General features: G+C 39.5%; 1 protein-coding gene across 18 annotated transcripts in view; it reads left to right on the top strand.

Moving 5' to 3' along the window:
- KIAA1217 (KIAA1217 ortholog) overlaps window positions 1-19,554 on the top strand; it is a 335,499-nt gene that overhangs the window by 266,590 nt on the left and 49,355 nt on the right. For 16 of the 18 annotated variants that reach the window (XM_063149891.1, XM_063149934.1, XM_063149854.1 and 13 more), the window contains one exon: window positions 18,582-19,405. In XM_063149891.1, coding sequence (XP_063005961.1) covers window positions 18,582-19,405 — 824 coding nt within the window. Of the gene's footprint in view, window positions 1-489; window positions 793-11,686; window positions 11,883-18,581; window positions 19,406-19,554 lie in introns of those variants that run through there. The other 2 variants (XM_063149973.1, XM_063149981.1) reach the window with 2 other exon arrangements.

Here is a 19,554-nt window from a genome sequence, read left to right as displayed (position 1 = left end):
AACATACATCCAGCATCTTTAAGTTCTTTTCATTGGGTAGCTTATGACCTTAACATCAATAAACATAAAAGATGCAAACATTGCCACCATTATGTCTTTAAATTGCATACTATGCCTTAAGAAAAAAGTATTTATTGGAAAATAATTTAAAAAATAAATTGAGTGCCTGTATTTTAGTGCTAAGATGCCTATAGGACAGCATTTATATAAGTTGCCTTGTTTTTACCTTTCTGATCCTATTACTTTAAAACTTTGTTTCCTTTTGGGAAAAAAGAAAAAAAAAAACAAAATGAAAAGGCAATTGCTAATACCTCTATAATCTGATAGAGACCTTCCAAATGATACAAATCTCATCTCTCCTGCTGTTTGCTGTCTGCTTTTTCTAGTGCTCTTTTTGTCACTGAGAGGTTATGACAACATAAGCCATATTGTATTTATAAACATCACGTGTTTCCTCGATATGACTCGCGGTGTCTGCCAAACAGAACACATGGAAGAAACATTTCTCATTAGCTCAGCATTGGTTTTGGTTATGCTGATTTCCGGGACAGGAAAAATGCCTTCCTTACTCAGATTTAACTTTCATACAGTGGAAAGAAAGCCTCTGAGTGTCCATGAAATCTCTTGAGCAGAGACGCTGCAGCTCTTTCAGGCCACATACTTGGTCTGACGAAAAGAGAAAAAGCACTTTATTTTAAAGAGCAGATGTAATGGCACGTATTGCTGAAACTAATTCTGAATTAAAATACCTGCTAAAACCATCTAGAAACAGAACTCACCAAGAGATGTAAGGTAAGATGATGCTTATAAATAATGAAGGATATATAATTCCTTTTTTCTTGTTTTTATATTTCTTTATATTTTCCAAACTAAAAGATATATTCAGATTAACTGGGAATTTCAGTCAGAACAATGAAAATTGTTTGTTCGTCCTTCAGCTGTGTGAGAAAATAAATATTTAATTGCTCTTTAAACCATCAACCTCTACTCTTAGATTTTATGTCTGTTTTCAAACTTACATAGACACGAACAGTTATTTTCCTACTTACTGTTACAAATCTTGCTGAGATCTGGACAAAATTTATAAAAGAAGTCTCTGATGTTCTGGATTTTCTTTTTACTGATACAGATGTTACTACTTTTGCTTTGAGTGGGCTTTCAGTAGTTAACAATTATTTATGCAACTACAGACCTGCAGATACCAAGGAGTACCTGCATCAAATCAGTCTGTGATGAAAGACTGTAAATGTACCTGTTCTCTTTCGTTCATGTGTCCTTTGATACACAATACCTACTCCTGTGCAATGATTAAATTAGGGAGAAAAAGGATAGAATCATAAGGAAAAAGATGTTATTTTTATTTTTGCTACACATAAAACAGTATATTAATCTCAAATGTTTTCTAGCCCAAAGCTGTTTTGTTTAAAGATACAGATCCTCTGTAACAGTTGGATGGATACTCCACTGTGGTTTTTTTAATATGATGGCTTTATGCTTTGGTGTATTTTATTTATTTCACAAACATTAGGAATAGTATTATATGTATGTATAGGAATATATGTATGCATAAGGAATATAACCTTGTAGATACTATTACTATACCAACATTTTAAAAGATACTTTTTTTAGAGTTTCTTTAATTTTCAAATAATGAGGATGGATTTTAAGTTTATGTGAAACTGCTGTTGAAAGAAAGTGTCATGTTCTTGATATGAAAGGGCTCAAGGAGCACGAGCTTGCCACACCCATGCAATAATCTCCCAGTCAGTTTGAGGAGTGTCATGTGGTAGATACCACAAACCAGTTACCTGGAAACTTGCAGAGAGTGGAAATTTTAGGGGGAGGGTTCTTTATTTCCCACTAACAGGCCTGTATTCAAGCTGGTCTGCCTTTCATGTTGAGGTTTGCTGAGAGCTTACCCTGCAGCTGATGAAGTTGCCCACAGACAACATATTATCTCTTTTGGGTGAAGGTCTTTCCAGCCCTTCATTAAAACTAGAAATTTTATCTCTCATACATCTGAGGTTCTCAGGCAAAGATTTTGCTGCCTTCAGTAAGAGCTTGCCCTGAATAAAAACATAAGGATTGGATTTGAGTCCTTTTTTTATTGTCTACTAGTTTCTGGTTTTATTCTTACTCCACCTCTTTTTACATAATGTTTCCCTGTGCCAATTCTTTAGAAATTTTGTTGGTTTTTCCCCCCCGCCCCCGCTTTCCTTGCTTTTAATGGAGCAGTTTGCACTAATTTGACTGTTACTTGAAATTCCTAAATACTTGACAGACTCAGATGTTGCAGGAGCTCCCTGAACACATTGATAGATGATAAAAATGCTTGTGGCTGTGACCTCCCTTCTTTACCTCCTTTTTAAACCAGGTAGCTTATCTGAATTGCAGGAGTCACGCAAGTCAAAGTCCAGTCAAGTTTTATGACTTCCAGGTAGGTTTCCAAATGGGCTGTTACTTGACCAGGGGTTAAAAATAACTTCTTGAAGGTGAGCATTTTGCTACCACAATTCCCAGAACCAAGTGAAGTTAGCAAGAATATTTCTTCTTCAAAAAAGCCATTCTTCTTTTCATGCAGAACCTTAGCTTTTCCAGTAAGTTTTCCACAAATCCAAAATGTGTTAGCTTATGATCGTGTCCCAGATTCTCTGCTTTCCACTAAGTCTTTACATCAGTATATTATTAGTCATTAGCCTTATGAGTACTAAAGAGAATTAATTCTGTCCCTATGTTCCTTTTAACAAAGAGGAGTGAACCATTACCTGGTGTTTAAGAAAACACTGTTATACATCTGAGGATCTTGATTCTTCTCCATGCTGGATTGTACTTTTTTCTATTAAGAGCTCTGGAAAACTAATCAGTCTTCTGAAAATATGAGCAGTAAAAATATCTTTCCTTGGATACAGGTTAAGATCTGGGGTTAAAAAAAGCCTCAGCTGGCAAAAGCAAGACAGTTGCAAATATCAGCACGCAATAGGACTCCGTGAGAAATGATGTGATGCTGAAATTATTTTTTGTCTGAATGTATGTCTTTCTTACATCATTGCAAATTTGAATTCCATGTGACTAAGTGAGAAGACTGAATGGGTGTGTTGGGTAAAGGTATCACTTAATATTTGCTATAGATAGCTTGACCTTTGGGTAAACTAGATTGTTTACTTCAGCTGTGCTGACCAATTTGGATATTTTTGGGATAGAAGGAAGTAAAAGGAAAAGAAAATGTAGGATTCAAACAGTGTAGGAAGGAAGAAGTTTGTGATCTAAGACTCTTAGTTGATGCACTGATAGCACTTCTGTCTTTTCAAAAGACATAAAACTGCAAATGCTGTGCAACCTTAAGGCTATGAGCTGTGGTGTGGCTTGGACACTTGCATTGCAAAATCCAATTGAATGTCAGATTTTTCATTACCATTTCTCTTGCCAGTAGTGCTGACTCTGAAACTCAGCACAGCAAATTATTTTTTCTGATTTTCTGTGTCACTGTATTGGAAGAAACAGGTGTAAACATGCTGCCCATGTCTTTTGACTATCAGTTCTGTTTTATAATATTTCTGTATTTTTTACATTTTTTACATTTCATATATCTGTAATAGGAATTGTATTTTGATTCAGTTGTTTGGTAATGTAAGATGAGGCCAAGGGTTACACTTTCTTTAAGTTCATTTAACTATATCAAATTGTTCAGTTTTAGTTGTTTTCAATGCAATGAGAAGAGATACAAATATGGAACAAAAATAAGGCTGAGTTAGTACAGGGAGTCAGAAAGCCATGCATTTATTTTGATTTATGAGTGCAGTTACTAAAAGTATTTTTCTTTTAAATAGCAGAAATCTGATATACAGCATATTTAAACCAAATAAAAATGCTGATCTGTACCAGAGCTGTACATCTTTGAAACTATTCCTTTTTTGGAAAAAAAAGAGATGACCCCATCAGTTCTGTGGTGCCCTAAGGAAATGCTGAAATAGGGATTGGTCTGAAGGGTTTGGCTCTCTTCATTGGTGGTGGTTGTCTATGTTATGTACATGGTGTCCTTCGTCTCTTCAAAGAGAATGGGGAGGGAGGAGGAAATGCTTTCTGCATTTTCATGAATTACATGACTCTGTTTGTTCTCAGAAAATTCTGCCATAAAAAGCATCAGTGGAAAATCAGAAGAAAGGAGCAGTTGGTTTGAAAGAAAAGGCAACAATTGGTTTGAATGCAGCACTAGTTATGAGGGTTGTCATAATGTTAACTTTAGAAAAATAGATCAGTAACAGCTTTTATACATTCAATCCAAACAATCTGAATAGCTTATGGGATGGGTGGGCCATGCTATACTGATGAGATAAATGTGGATATTGGCAAACCAATGATGTAATTATGTAAATCCGACCTTTTTAGGATTGAAATGTGTTATGTTTTAGTGTGTTTATATTTTTGTCATTTGTGATAACACCCTGAAAAATCTTGGCTGAAATGCCAAGCAGTTTCTTAATGCACTCACCATTCTGTCTGCATAGCACATGAAGGAAGCGTAGGAAAATAAAGCATGAGAAATTTATTAACTTCTCTCTGCTTAATTGGATAATCTAAACATTTTTTTTAACTCTCACATTTCACTTGTTCATAGGAAATTAAATACATAAATAGGCAGAAATGAGTGCCTGTTAAGTGATCTGGGTGTTTGTCTTGCCAATCAGCAGTAAAGCAGTGCTGACTGGTAGAAGGGAGATAGCTCAAATGATGAAATGCTGCTGGGGAAATAGACTTCCACACAGAGGCACTGTGATTTCAGACAGGCCAATGCAAAATGTGCTGCCTCTCATCCATCTTTTTGCTCACTTTGCCTAAAGTGTGGCTAGACTGGAGGCTCTCATGGGATGGCTCTGGGTCAAGCTCCAAGTGGCCTTCTTCTCCATTCCTTTCCAAGCAGAGTTCAGCCAGTGTGTTGTCAAGGTTTTCTCATTGACACTTAATCTGTGACAGCAGCTTCAGTACAGGTACAGCCATGCTAGTCCAAATACAGCTCAAGGAATGGGCTCTGTATTTAAGATGTGGCATGTTGTAAGCTCACATTTCATGGGAAGAAGTGTGATACTGCTTTCCTCTTATTTTTTTGCTTCTTCTCGTTTTACCTGGAAAAAAGGTGATCTCAATTTAGGAATGAGAAGGCCTGTTGAACATTAGGACTGCCAAAGAGCTCTTGATGTGCAGGTGTTCTTGAGGTCATAAATCTGTGTGATCAGGGGATTGATAACACGATGGAATTGATAACCCAATGGATTGATAAGGAAAATGTTTTCTGAGAAGCAAGGGCTGCATGCACGTGTGAATGTACACACATATATGACATGTCCCATCACTTGTCAGAGCTTGGTGCTGGCTCAGTCAAAGCAGAACTTCTGTTGTGCCCCACTAACAAGCAGACATGCACAGAGGGCAGCAGCCAGCTCAGCGCTCTCTCTCAGCATGCAGGCCCACTGCTTGGGGCGTCTCAGAGATGCTGCATTCAGGCCTCACTTGTAGAGAATTGTTATTTCTTGCACTGTCTGAGGGAGATGAAGCTGTTTGGAGCCTTAACTACATCTTCAGTGGTAATGGCTGAACCAAATGTTGGGTTTCAAAAGCCATTTATAGCTTTAAAGTGCATCTCAAATATCTTTGTTTTGAATATGAGAGTGAATTGCAAAGGCCAGTGATGGTCTCACTTTCTTTGCCCATGTCCTCAAGCATTAGTGGGTCACTCCAGCTTGCATTTACCTGAAGTGCTCTGCTCACTTCTTTCTTAAAAACGACCCTTATGGTCTGACCCCATCTGCCAAAAAACCCATGAAGCCTCAGAATATAAAACAAAATTAAATAAGTTTATGTTGGATGTTCTTTCTTGTCCCACTTCTCCCTCCTTTCTTGCTCTTTCCCTCTCCCTACCATGCCTAGTATGCTAGGCTACAGCATTGTCATAACAAGAACTAATGCAAAATCTTCTAGCATTGAAGAAAATTTACATTAATTCATCTTTTTCTACTTACTCTGTTTTTCTCTTTCATTTAATTTTTTGTTGACTTTTTCGTCATATGCGAATCTCTTTAACTCCTCTTTTTCTCATCAATTCCTCTCTTCCCATCTTAATTGTCTTTGTTTCCTTTTTTATTTATTATCCCTTTCTTATTTCCCTATTAATTTTTCAGCACTCCATCTCCAATATTACTCTCTTTCATCTTTCACAAACTCCTATTTACTATTCTTTGCACTGCCTCATTCCCTTTTTGTTTTGTCTTTTTTCCTTTCTTTTGTATTTCTACACTGAGAATTCCCTATTACCTTTCCACATAATACTTCTTTACCTCTCTTCCCTGTTTCAGGGAATCACAGAGGCATTTAGGTTGGAAAAGATCTTTGAAGTCATTAGTCCAAGTCATGAGTTAAGTGTTAGTAAAATATCTGCAACATATGACCTACTTATTTTTATTAATATTTCTGCATTACCTATGAACTAAGAAGGGAAAATTTCATGCCCCAAACTCAGTTCTCTGCATTTAAAAAGTTAGAAAGTTTGGGTATAAATAAGTGTACTAATAGTAGGACAGAGGAAGAGGAAAATGAATGTCCTTCCATATTGCTCTGCTGAGAAATAAATAATGTTTATCGCTGGCTTCAGGAGAGAGATGCTTAATTTTTAATTCAATAAAACAGGAACCACAGGTCAAGTTGGATTCTCCAGGGCAGATCACAGCAATGTCCCTTGCATGGACCAGCAAGCAGCAGATGGAATGAAGCCATCAGTGTCCTTGGGATTATAGGATCTCAGCTTTCTTATAAAGAAGGGGGGAAAAAAGGAAAAAAGTAGGATGAGAAACAGAACATAAAGTGAGCTAAATGAAAAGACATATGGGCAGGCTCACTATAAAGAATTTTAAAAAAATCTAATCCTTATAAGATCAGTGTAAAAATTGCCGCCCACTGCAGCCAGTGGTGAGAGGTTGGGAATGCAAAAGGGCAGCTTGTCCCACCCAGCTCCAGGGGAGTGAACTGACTCTGGAGGATGTCTGGCTGACTTTCTTTTAATGAAACATTAGGTGAGACAAATCCTCAATCCAGAGAAATTAATATTGCTTCTTGACTTTTTGAGAGGTGCTTAATGCATATATGTCTGCAATACATGCTGTGATACTTTCCTATAGCTAGGAAAACGTCCTTGCCTAAATCAGGACAGAAAAAAGGGGGAAGCATGAGGTTTGAATTACAGGGCAGAGAGACAGACTGCAGATCTGACGTAATAGTTCAGTTTTGCAGAACCTTCTTCATGCAACTCCAGTGAGAGTTGGCTATATTTGCTCTAGTAAACTTAAAAAAATTTTTGAGGGGCTTATAGAGTTTCCAGCAGATGACTTCCCACTTTTGTTTGCCTTTAACTTTTTTAATCCCTAAAAATCAAAATTTTCAGATTATAGTGATTATACTGATCTGCCATCACCAAAGGATAGGCCAAAAAATTACTGCTTTTATGCAAAACATATATGTATGTGTGTATACCTAATGTTAGTATACAGGTTACAAGACAACACTGTTCTCTTGGGAGCTCAGATGCTATCTGTGGGCTGGTTCAAAGGCTTTGTGCACAGGCTGGTGCACACTGCAAGCTCCAGCTGTTCTAGTGAGAGTGCTGCTTTGCCAGCAGTGAAGCTGCTGTCCCCTTTATAGTGGTGTATTCTAGCCAGTAGTAATGTGCTCTGGGGCGTGAGGGGCTTTTTGTTTGTTTGCATGTGTGTTGTAAGAACTAGGGAGTTTGAAATAAGTGTAAGAGAATTTTATGGTACTTGTGTTTACTCCAAGACATATCTGTTTCACTGCATGCCTTTGGAACCAGTAAACAGAGGGAGTCCAAACAATATGCATGTTTAGGAGAAGATAATGTGGTTTGCACATAATCTCAAATCCAGTGTGTGTTAGGCAGCCAGAACTGTTCTGTTCCCTCCCTGTTTGTTTAGCTTGGCCTCTCAAATTCAAAGAGCTTCCGTAGGATTTTCAGTCTTCAAGGAAACAACGCACACATCCTTGTAGGTCTAAACATGGGCAGGGGGCTGGAGAGCTGATGTGAAAAAGTCAAAGCCAATTTGAAAGAGATTTTCAGGGTCATGGAGAGCAGAGTGGGGTGCAGTGGCAACAGCACAGCCTGGCTGGATGCCAGCGTGTGTCACCTGGGTGACTTTGTGAAGGACAGCACCCTGGGGGCTGTGTTCTGCTCCCTCATTTTTGCCATGGGGAAGCAATTGAGACTGGGATCAGGATGAGGTGAGAACATTTTTTTCTTCTCTGCTGAGTGTTTGGAGGCAAAGCTAAGCATCACTCTCCTTTTGTAGAAGAAATTGATCTTGTCATGGTGCCACCCTAAGCAGAGAGAAGAAAGATACTGAGGGCAGTTCCCCAGCTGCCTTCATGAGTCTTGTGTATCAGAGCCAGCAGAACTGGGAGATCCTGCAGACAACTCTTCAGATTGCTCTTTGTCATCTCAAACTGTTTGTTTCTTGGATCAAAATTAGAAGCTACCCAGCTTCTAGGGTGATAGAACTGGTGAGGTGGTGTGAGACCTTCCGTGGCAGGAAAATAACCTAAATCTCAAAAACCAAATCCACACCCAAAATCCTAACCCCAAACACAGTACAAAATATGCTTTCTTTGTAATTCAGCTCTGAAAGCTGTCCTCAGCAAACTGTCTTTCCATTTGGATTCTCCTGGACTCAACAAACTTGTTGAATTTAAGCAAAACCCCATGGACTCCATCACACACTTTGTTCTGGAGTGCTGAGAATAAAACCAGGTCTTGAGTTATTGACCAGCAATCCCCGGAAGTGCTTCCATGTTTTCTGTCAAGGGAACAGTTGTTTGCAGCACCGTGAGGCATTAACTACTTAATTATTTCCATCCATTAAAGTAATATTAAAGGAATAGGAACCTAAAGAGCTGTTATCAGGAGCAGAAAAAACTTTGATCAACATTCAAGCAATAAGTTATGTCTATGCCACATGTGTATACCCCACAGGAGACTTCAGAATATTTTCTGGCTTTATAATAGTGTATTCTACTGATGTTTTGCCTCTAGCTTTTTTTTTTTTTTTTTTTTTTTTTTTTTTTTTTTTTTGTTTCAAGATGAGGGAAACAAGCAAAAAATAAATTGATGTGATGAGCAAATTGATGGAAATGTTCACCAGACCAACATTATTAATGATTTAGAAGAAAGGAGAGTGACTGGCGTTACAGGTCTGTGGTGATTTGAGCCTATCATTAATATAGACATTAACATTGAGTTTTAAAGTCTGAAATTAACCTGGACTTCCAGGCTTGGTCTCAGTGAAGCACAGGGTGTTGTGCCTCTTAGGGGCATGCCCTTGGCTTACACAGGGGCTTGAACTGAAAAGAAGTTCTTTTTCTGTACAGTACTTTATAAACAAATATATGACAAGTAATTGTACATGGGATAATACATGGCAAGCTAGATAATGCTTGAGGGCTCTGATAAAGTAATTGAAATGGAAAGTGATGCTTGAATTGTTTGTATGCATTGTTAGAACCTACAAATTAAATAACAGCCTTGGTAATGATATAGTTGCAATACTTACGATGTTGTGCCTGATATATTATAAAATTAAAAGCAGATTAATTCCTCTAATGAAAAGCTTCTTGTATACATCAGACATACATGAATATCATGTCATGTGTATGGAGAACTGGTTATATCCCTGTCTGATGTTCTGGGATATACTTTGTCATGCTAGAGTCCAATTACTGAAAATGTGCAGCCTACCAGCTTGCAATTCATTGCTGGGAAACTTAGCAAAGAGCAGTCATCTTTTTTATCCTGCATGTTAGCATAATAATTTCTCACTTCAGGTTTGTTGGCCTGTAAGGAAGAACATAGATAGAAGAATATTCTCTGCAACTGCTGAGAAGCACATGTGGCAATAAAGTGTTCTAGGATAATTTGCTTGTTTTTTTTTACTATTGATGTTTCTGAGTCTGGTTGGTCTGCCAACCTAAGCATCTTTCTAACTAGGTCAAGTATATACATCCATTCATTAAAAGGGGATGCTTGACTGGTTAGTTAAACCTGCCAAATATAAACCAGATGCCTGAATGGTAAATACTGCTTTACCCCTACACTGCAAGAAACAATCCTTGACTGATTAAATTTGAAATAAAAATAAATAGGTTTAACATTGTTTCTGTGCCATAGTAATATTTTATTATAGTGCAAGTGCAAATATTTAATAAAAATAATGTTTTAAAATATTTTACATGGAAACTGAAAAGTAGGCATTTAAGACAAAATGATTTTTTTTACATTTCTGAAAAAACTGTTTATATTATACTACATATAAATTTTGTAAAGTTCTAGTCAAGATCAATAATGGCATACAAATTTATGGCATGCATTACAAATCAGAATTCACAGCAGCTGTCTAGAAAACTGGAAGAATTCTTTGATGCTGGGCTGGGGGTAGTAAGGGGTAGAACACCTGGATTTTTAGTTTTGGCTACCAGTTCTGCTCTGATCTTTCTCCTGTTACTTAAATGCTTAGTGTCAAATTGCCATTTCATAGCAGGAATGAATGATGCCTCTTTCACTAGTGGCAAAGACTGAGAGCAGTACTGTGAAACAGAAATGCTGCTCCTGTAATGTCCCATTAGGGCTGATTCTGTACAGCAGTATTAGCTATGCTTAAATTGTATTTTTATTCCTTTGAATGCCATTTATGATGATACAGACAATTTTTTACTTGTGCAATAGCAAAATCAGACACAAATCCAAACCAAGAGCAAAAGAACCAACCCCCCAAAGCAGAAGATAACTGCAGGACTGGGAACGGTTTGTGTCATGAGATTTGCCCTTATGATATGTAAGTGTCATCTCTTTTAGGCTGCAAATGCTGTCTTTTTAAGGAGACAATTTCCATGTTCTATAGTATTTTTGTGTGAGGGTATAGAAGGGAGCGAAGCATCCTTTCTGTTCAAATTTTTGAAAATGTATTTACCTTTTCTATTGCTTCCTCTTTAAGAAAAAAAAAAACCAAGAAAAAAAAAATCCTACTAAACAAATCAAACCAAACATAATGGCTTATGTGGTTTGCTGCAGAGGTAACAATGGGATTGATTTATGGGGACCCCGAAGTCCAGGTTATCCAGGTGGCTCAGGTGCCTGGTTAATGAGTAGACAGCTCCTGCACGGGAGGAGCTTGTGCTTCCTTCTACAGTGGCACTGCCAATCTGAGGAGGTGAAAAGCTTCTCAGGTTTATTTTGCTGATTTTTTTTCTAGAATTCTGTTACTGGGTTTGCTAAATAGTTGGAGGTTTCACCTGTTGGGGAATGAATATGTATAGGTCTCATAGTGTTGCCTTTGAAGTGCACTGTGTTACTGAAACAGAGGTTACTCACTATTTTATTTATGGCTTTCCCCTCTGTGAGTCTCTTTTGTGGTTCGCTCCAGTATGTTAGTTTCTTTCTATGCATCTTATAGGCACACATTAAAAAATGATTGAGCGGCTGAATCACAGTGTTGCACAGTTTGTGACTGGGTGACATGCCAAGGAGGTTATTTAGTGACTAATTTTGAAGGGGAGGAGAAATTGCAGGCTTGTCACGTGGAAAAGTACTTCAGTCTATTCAAACAGCATTACTTAGATGACCGGATAAAGCAAGATGGCCTGGTGTGTGCAGAGGGAAAAAGGAACATTTTCCCTGCTTCAAAACCTTTTTGCAGAAGACATGGATATACAAAATATTTTACTATAAACCAAGGATTGATATTCAAGACTGAAAACAAAAAGTGCTTTATTAGAAGAAGTGGAACCAAATGTTCATCTCACTGCTGTAGCCTTTCAGGGGATTTCCTTAAGAAACAGTAAGTGACTTTAATTACTTCAAAGCAAAGATCTTATCAAAGATTGTTTTATTGGTCAGTAGGCAACAATGTTGTCTAAGAGTGTAGTAAGAGTGGTAATATTTTAAATTGTCAAAACAAATACTCAGGGTAGCATCTGGATAGCTGAAGAAGTTATGTCCAAAAGAGTAGACTGTGTAGGATTTGGTTTGCAACCTCTCCTCTCTGCTTGTTTGCATGATCCATCTTCAGCCTGCACAGGTGAAGCACTCAAACATTATTTTTGATGTTACCATTACATTTGTTTTGTGGTTAGCTTAGAATTTTATGGATCTGTTTTACGTTCAGTAAAAAGTGAACTAGGTATTCTTTGTTTTCCCCATGGGAGCTTTAGGATATGGTATGAATTAAGCTTATACATAGTCAGGGATATAAAAGGACATACTGAGACATGTAAAATACCTTGAGGTAAAACATTTGGATCACTGTAGGGACTGGATTCATACACAAGTGTATATTAAACATATATGTATAAAATAAGGGAAAATAGTGTTAAGAATGTGTTTGATGCTCTGTGGTATGGCAAGGGAAATGATGGTGTGTCTGAGCTTCAAGTCAATGTATTGGTAGCCACAGTATGGTATCCTAGAAATTCTGCTTTTGAGTATCAAATAGTGCTTTTGTCATAACCTCTCTGCACACCTGCACAACTGGGAGAAAGATAGGGGGACTGGATGTCACAGTGATATTGGGTAGTATGGTGACAAAACCTAATTATGTTTCAGTCAGAATGCCTCCTTTCCTCTAAAATGTCCTCTAAATTCCACCTTCTAAGACAGTGACCATTACCTTCTGCTTCTCCTATTTTATTCATGTCAACTTCTAGCTAGCTGACCCTGGCCAAAATAAAAAGTAATCTGTGAACATAGAAACTAGAGGACTGGATGATTTCACCATCACTAACCATCACAGGCTCATCCTAAGAAACATCTTCTATTGACTGATTGTGTTGCTCTTCATCAAAGGAAAGGAAAACCCATAGAATTAAGAGCATAAATTGAAGAAGAAAGACCCAGTTATTCTCTTGACATATCCACCATAGTAGTAATCAGACCTTAGGAAGAGAAAAGTTCCTGTTTCATAGATGTTCTGACTTTTTATCTCAAGTCTCCTTTCACCGTAATACAGAGGTTTTTCCAGCTGGGCATGTACCAAACTATACAAAAGGACTGAAAGAACTGAAACCTAGATGCATGCTAATACTGGGAAGATAATTATAAATGTTGAGATTTCTTGGGGAGCTCTGCAACTCCTTTTCTGGAAAACTAACCAGGAAAAAATAATAGAAATATATGGAACATGTTAAGAACAGCTAGCTGGGTCTTGGACTTCCCCATTCAGTGGAAGTCTGAGTGTTTGAAATCAGTTTTATTTTACCAGCGTGTGGTTCACATAATGAAAAACAATTGTGAACCCTGGCAGCTCCTAGAACCTTGTACTGTGGGGCCAGATTCAACTGAGGCCAGGTTCCAACATAGGCAAGGTCAGTGGTTTCATGGTCTGAAATCATTTTACTGGGCATCAGAGGGCCCATTCTTAGCCAAGATTGCCAAGTAAACTTCTGTTCTGGAAGCACTGCCAGGGAGTGATGGCCATTGAAACCCCAGCACGTGTCACTGCGTGGTAACCCCAAATACCCACCCTGCAGAAGAGAACATGGAAGAGTTGGGGTCCCTACCCCAGGTCAGACTATGACCAAGTTGACCCAGATCTATGAATCTGGAAAGCTCTAGAGCACCTCAGGGATGTCTGGTAAGAAATAACATCACCGTTGACTGAAGTCTGGTGGGTGTTTTTTTTTCAACTTTTGTCTTTACTGATACTTTTCTGAAATGTTTCAGCTCTCTTGGATTAGAGATGTCTGCTGAAAGTACATATCATTGAAAAGCTTCTGCTCAGAAACAGCTAAAAATTATGCTAATGTGTTTGAAGTTTTCAAATATGGTATTGGTTAGTGAAGGAACCCACAACTGCAACCAGCATGATTTTTTTTTCTGTAATTACTCAATAGAATGGGGAAGTTTATAGGTGCTAGAAGGCATTCTATGAGAAAGGAAGAAGAGACAAGTGTGACAGATAGTTTTGGTACAGATACTTAAAATTCTTATTTAACTATTTACCAATTCTGCAGTTTTCAAGTGTATTTTTTTCTTATTGTAAATTATCTTATTTTAGAAATATTAAGAATATTTTCAAATATTAAAAAATTCGAATTTTTTTTTTTTTTTCAAAAGTGGATTTGTGCTTTCAGCTCTCCAAATCCAACTGGAATGAAAGATCAGTCATGACAGGATTGTAATCATATAGTGCAACTAATTGTGAAGCTGAGGAGTTTGGACAACTAGTACAGTGAATTTGTCAGTTTATTTTTATGAAGAGAGAACAAAGTGATGGATTCTGTTGTTGCTGGATTGAGGGTTCTTTCATTAAGTCTTTCTTCAAGTGGAAAAGTAAAGGATTGCCTTACTTTTAGAGGGCTTTTTTTCTGTTGAGCAATTTTCATAAAAGATCTCTCTACAGTTTAGTTTATCAGTATTGTATCAGTACTTAGTATTACTGTAGCTTTTTCATCATAGACTGCAAGGTCTCAATAAAATTCTTTGCAGGTGTCCTGTGTTTACTGTTGGGTGAGCCAGTTTGCAGAGCATAGGAGCACTTTCCTTGGGGAAGTACAGGGTGTCAAAGGGAGAGTAAGAAAAATAATAGCTTCACATGGCTGAGAGGTGATTAATGGAGTCTGTCGGGAACTCCCCAGTGTCTTCAAGAGGGTGATAACCTTCACCTTGGGAACATGTTCACTGTAGGTATTTTGGCAGGCTGAAAATCTTGGGGCAAAGCCAGTTGCTGTGTTCTCTGGTGATGTAGAGGAGGCTTAGGAGAGCAGAGGGAAGGGCTGCCAGGTCAGAAACTTGGCCTACTTTTCCCTTTGCCCGAGTTTCATGTTGAGATCGTAGCAGATAAAGGTTTGAGTCAGGCTGTGTCTGGTATCCAGCTGCACAGTGAGCAGGAGCGTTGGTGCTGTGCCGGTGACTCAGTGGCAGCGCGGTGCTGGGTGCCGGCTGGCACTGCCCTCATGGCTGGCACTGCCCTCGCGGCTGGCACTGCCCTCGGGGCGGGCACTGCCCTCGCGGCGGGCACTGCCCTGGTGCATGCAGGCACAGCTCTGAGAGCCCTGGCTGCAGAGACACCGCCACTGCTTGTCCTCTGTGCAGCCACCAAGAGCAAGGCTCCCTCTGCCCACCTGGGTGGATGGTTTGCTGACTTTGTGCATATAGACATTTTCAAAAGATAGCAAGTTGCTCAGGGTGCCAACAGGCTTTGAAGTAAAGAACATAACTGGTTTTATAGAACATTGACTCTTTTAGCATATAGAGACTCAGTTTAAAAAAAATTAGCAAAATCTGTATCTTTTAGACTTAAGTCTTGTTTGACTGACCAAAAATCTCCACAGCAGATTTTTAAACATGATATGTTCTTTTTTACTGCAGAAAGGGAAAGATTCTCAGTGATATGATTTTCCCTCAAATGTTTTATACAGAAATGGTTGCTAATTGTTTACCATATTTTAACCTAAGGATTGGTAAGACAAGTTTCCATTTCAAGGATGTAAGGTCTGTAGGCAGTAGGAACAAGGAAGAGCTATGTGCTAAAGGAATCTCCACCCTCAGGTAAACATATGACATGGCTGCAGTTGAAAAGCAAATGATCCTGTGCTTGCACTAAAAAATATTTCTTTTGCCCTCAAAGCAGTCGTGTGGGACAGCACCCAGCATTTACAGGCTCAGATAAACCCAATATCCTCTTTCTCTGTCCCTGAGTCATGCAAAGTCCAGGAACATGTGGCTCAAGACAGCCTTTGTAGAAGAGTATGGGGTTTCATTGAGCAACATGGGGGTTTTTTGGTGGAGGAGAGAAGATGAAAAACAGCACAGAAAGTGGGCTATATATGAGAGAGTGGTGAAAAGAAAAATATAAAGAATGGTCTTTTCTTGCTTCTCATCTGTACGTCTTTGGTGTGCCTAGACTACCACACCAAAGAGTTACAGATGAGAAGCAAGAAAAGACCATCCTTCACATTTTTAAACTTACTATTAGCAAATAGTCTGGAGGAGAGAGAAAAGTGGAAAGAGAAAACATACCAGCCATGTGGCAGAAGACACTGTAGTCCACCGGATAAAGCTGCCTGGCTCCTGGTGACCAGCTCAGGTCCCTGCCCAGCCCACATGCCCCAGTGAATCTTTCCTGAGCACCCTGGACTCTCTGGCTCCAGCAGTCTCCCCATTGGTACACTCTACCCAGGGCCTGAGTCCTGGCTTAAAATAGCAGGTGAACTTCTCAGAAAGGGGTTGGGTGCCCAGGTGTTTGTGCCCTGCCCAGCCCAAGGGAGTCTTGATTGAGGCTCTGTACTCCAAGCACTACTTTAAAGCAAAAGTAAATAATGTTACATACAACAGGACTCAGACACAAGATTTTGAGCAATAGCTCAGTCCCATATTCGAATTATTTTCCATCCTAAAGTACTCCATCTAAATGGTGTTATGGTGGAAGATGGGAATTTTTCTTTGACAGATTGCTTTGACTTATGAGTAATGAATGAACATATACAGGAATATGAAGTCCAGAAGTTAGGGGAAATTAAACCCGTTGCTTTCAAATCTTCCCATGGAAATTTTCTCCTCTCCATAACAAAATTCCGTAACATTGGAATTTTCCTCTCACTGCAACCCAGCCTATCCTAATGGCTGTGTTTTCTTTGACAGATACTATTCCAATTGTTGTAGCTTTATGTGAAGCAACTAAACAGGATATTGTGTAGCTTGTACAGTAGAAATCTAGGAGGATTTTCTTTATCTGGGTTCTTCTCTTGGTGTAAAACACCTGTATCTGCCTGTCCCTGAAGACATGATCCCAAAACTGCTCAAGTCAGTAGGAGTCATTTTGTTCTGCTGGCCCAGGGCCAGAGTCAGTAGGCACAATATAGCTTAGTATGTTGCAGTGGTTCTTCACACCAATAGAAAAAACTGTGTTGAATTCCTTCTTATAAAGTCATTAATACTGTTTAGTTATATTTTAATTATATCTTATTTAAAATTCCAGACTAGACTTATTCTCTGTGTAAATGAAAAAATTATACCATGTTCCTGTTTGACTTAACAATTTTTGTCTGGCTCACTTATGACCCATCCCAGTACACACCTTTGTTCTGTTACACTTATTTATTATTGCTGTGGCCACAATCAGGTTATCTCCTTTCTTCTTGCTAATATGTGATACTCCAGACTGTTGATCTCTGGCCCTGGGGAACGTCATTTCTAATTCCTGAGTGCAGAACCTGCTGTGATAAGAACAGCTATTGTTTATGTACTGACACTGCAATTCCCTTACCAGTGGAAAAACCTGTGGTAGGGCAGGAATAATCTCTTGCTTCATCTGCCATGGATCACTGTAACTACAATGAATCCAGTCACATTATCAAAGCAAGGAGTGAAAGGGGAGGAAAATTGTGTAGATTTCAGATCAGCAATATCCACATTATTTTGTGCTCTGTAACTTTAGGAATGTGGAGTCAGGCTTGCTGATACACAGTTTTCTACAATCCCTTGGAGGTGCTGGAGAGGGAAGATTAAATTGTCAGCATGAATTTTAGAAATTATAATTTTTTTTCTTATGCAGTTAGTCCTCAGCTGACTCTTTCATATCCCTCTTCATCCACCTTACCCCAAGGGCACCAGAGCAGACACATGACGCTTTCTAGAGGGAGAATTTCCCCTGTCTGTCGTTGACAGCGTTCAGCAATCCAGACTGGTCATGGCTGGGCACAGTGAGGTTCTACACTCTTAAAAGCACATGTGTCCATTGCAGATTTTTGCCAAGCCTCTCTTAACAAAGCACTAATACATTTGTTTTAGAAGTTTCCCTTTTCTTTTCCTTGCTTGTTCATTCCTTGCTGCTGCTGCTTGCAAAACTATGATAAAATGTTCAATGACTTTCTGAGCATGTGCTCCACAAACCCTGTGAATCAGTCTTATCTTTGCAATGGCACATGTTACATATGATCAGACTGTTTTCATATAAGTTGACTGTGTTATAGTCAATGTGTGTTTTTCTACTGTGCTTTGTGTATCCTCTATGTAATAAAGACCACATCAAGTCATTAGCAAAAGCTTAAATCCTGCGCTGAAGAAAATGGCTAATTAGTTGTAAAATTTCTTTTTCTTGTCTAAGAACTTCAGGTATGTTTGTGATGCCAGAGCACCAGCATTTTTATCCTGCTTTGGAATCAATGAATTCTAGTCTGTGTGTCTGATCAATAAACTGTGTAAGTCTCTCACTGGCTACATGTACGTGGAACACCTGGCACCACAACCCCTGATTTCAGCTTCAGTAGCTGTGAATATCAGATTAGGGTGAGATTATATTTGCATAAGTAAAAGCATTTTTAAACCTCTCATATTCCTTTAACATACAGCCCATTTTATTGCTATTTATAGTTGTTGTTTTTGTTAGGCACTGAGGTCCCAAAGTGTTTTATTTATGCAGATGTAAAATTATTTTTTCTCGAGGGTTTGTTATTATTTCCTAATTTTCTGTAGACAACCCACATCATATTTTGCTAATTCAGTGATTTTGTATCTGAGGTGTTTTTCCTTCTCTTTCCAGATGCAGAGGGAAATTGCTTACACGGGACGAGATGGCCCAAGTGGTTCCCGCCCTGGATCTGCCACACACCCTCTGCACGCGATGCCCAGCTCTCCCCCATCCACCCCGGTGCCCCACTCCATGCCTCCCTCTCCATCCAGGATTCCCTATGGTGGGGGCCGGCCCATGGGCGTGCCAGGCAATGCCACCATCCCCAGGGACCGGCTGTCCAGCGTGCCAGCCTCGCGCTCCATATCGCCCAGCCCAAGCGCCATTCTGGAGAGACGGGACGTGAAGCCGGATGAGGACATGAGTAACAAAAACCTTACCCTGATGAGAAATGAAGGCCTGTACGGTGACCCCTACTTGTTTCACGAGGGGAGGATGAGTGTGGCTGCGCCACACCCCGGACACCCGCTTGATGTCCCCGATCACATTGTCACCTACCATCGCAGTGCCATGAGGTCATCGAGCACTTACTGCAACCCCTCCATGCAGCCCGAAATGCTGGAGCAGTCCTTGTACAGACAAAAGTCACGGAAGTACCCGGAGAGCCATTTGCCCACTCTCGGCTCTAAAACACCTCCAGCCTCACCCCACAGGGTGGCTGACATGAGAATGATCGATATTCATCCTCACCATGGCCCGCACATTCCCGCCCACACCATCCAGCCTGACAGGTCTTCCCCCAGCCGCCAGTCCTTCAAAAAGGAGCCGGGAGCGCCCATGTTTGTGGATGCGAAAGTGCGGAGTGCTGTGGGCATGGCCGAGGCAATGCCCTCCCCTGTGGACAAGCAGGCTTTTGGCTATGGCTCACCCACCATGCCCAAGGACAAGGAGACAAGGTAAGGCAGAGCTGGGGGCTAATTCATGCAAATGAGAAACGTTCCTAATCTGCACATCCTTTGTCGTTTAAGACTCAGGGGACAATGTAATGTGTAGGAGGCTGCTGCACCCGGCTGCAGTGTTTATTAGCTGTCTGTCAAGGTACTTA

This window comes from Melospiza melodia, chromosome 1 (assembly GCF_035770615.1).
Source record: "Melospiza melodia melodia isolate bMelMel2 chromosome 1, bMelMel2.pri, whole genome shotgun sequence".
NCBI classification, from domain to species: Eukaryota; Metazoa; Chordata; class Aves; order Passeriformes; family Passerellidae; genus Melospiza; species Melospiza melodia.
The sequence above is the reverse complement of the archived record's forward strand: the minus strand, read 5'-3'. Positions and strand labels throughout refer to the sequence as shown.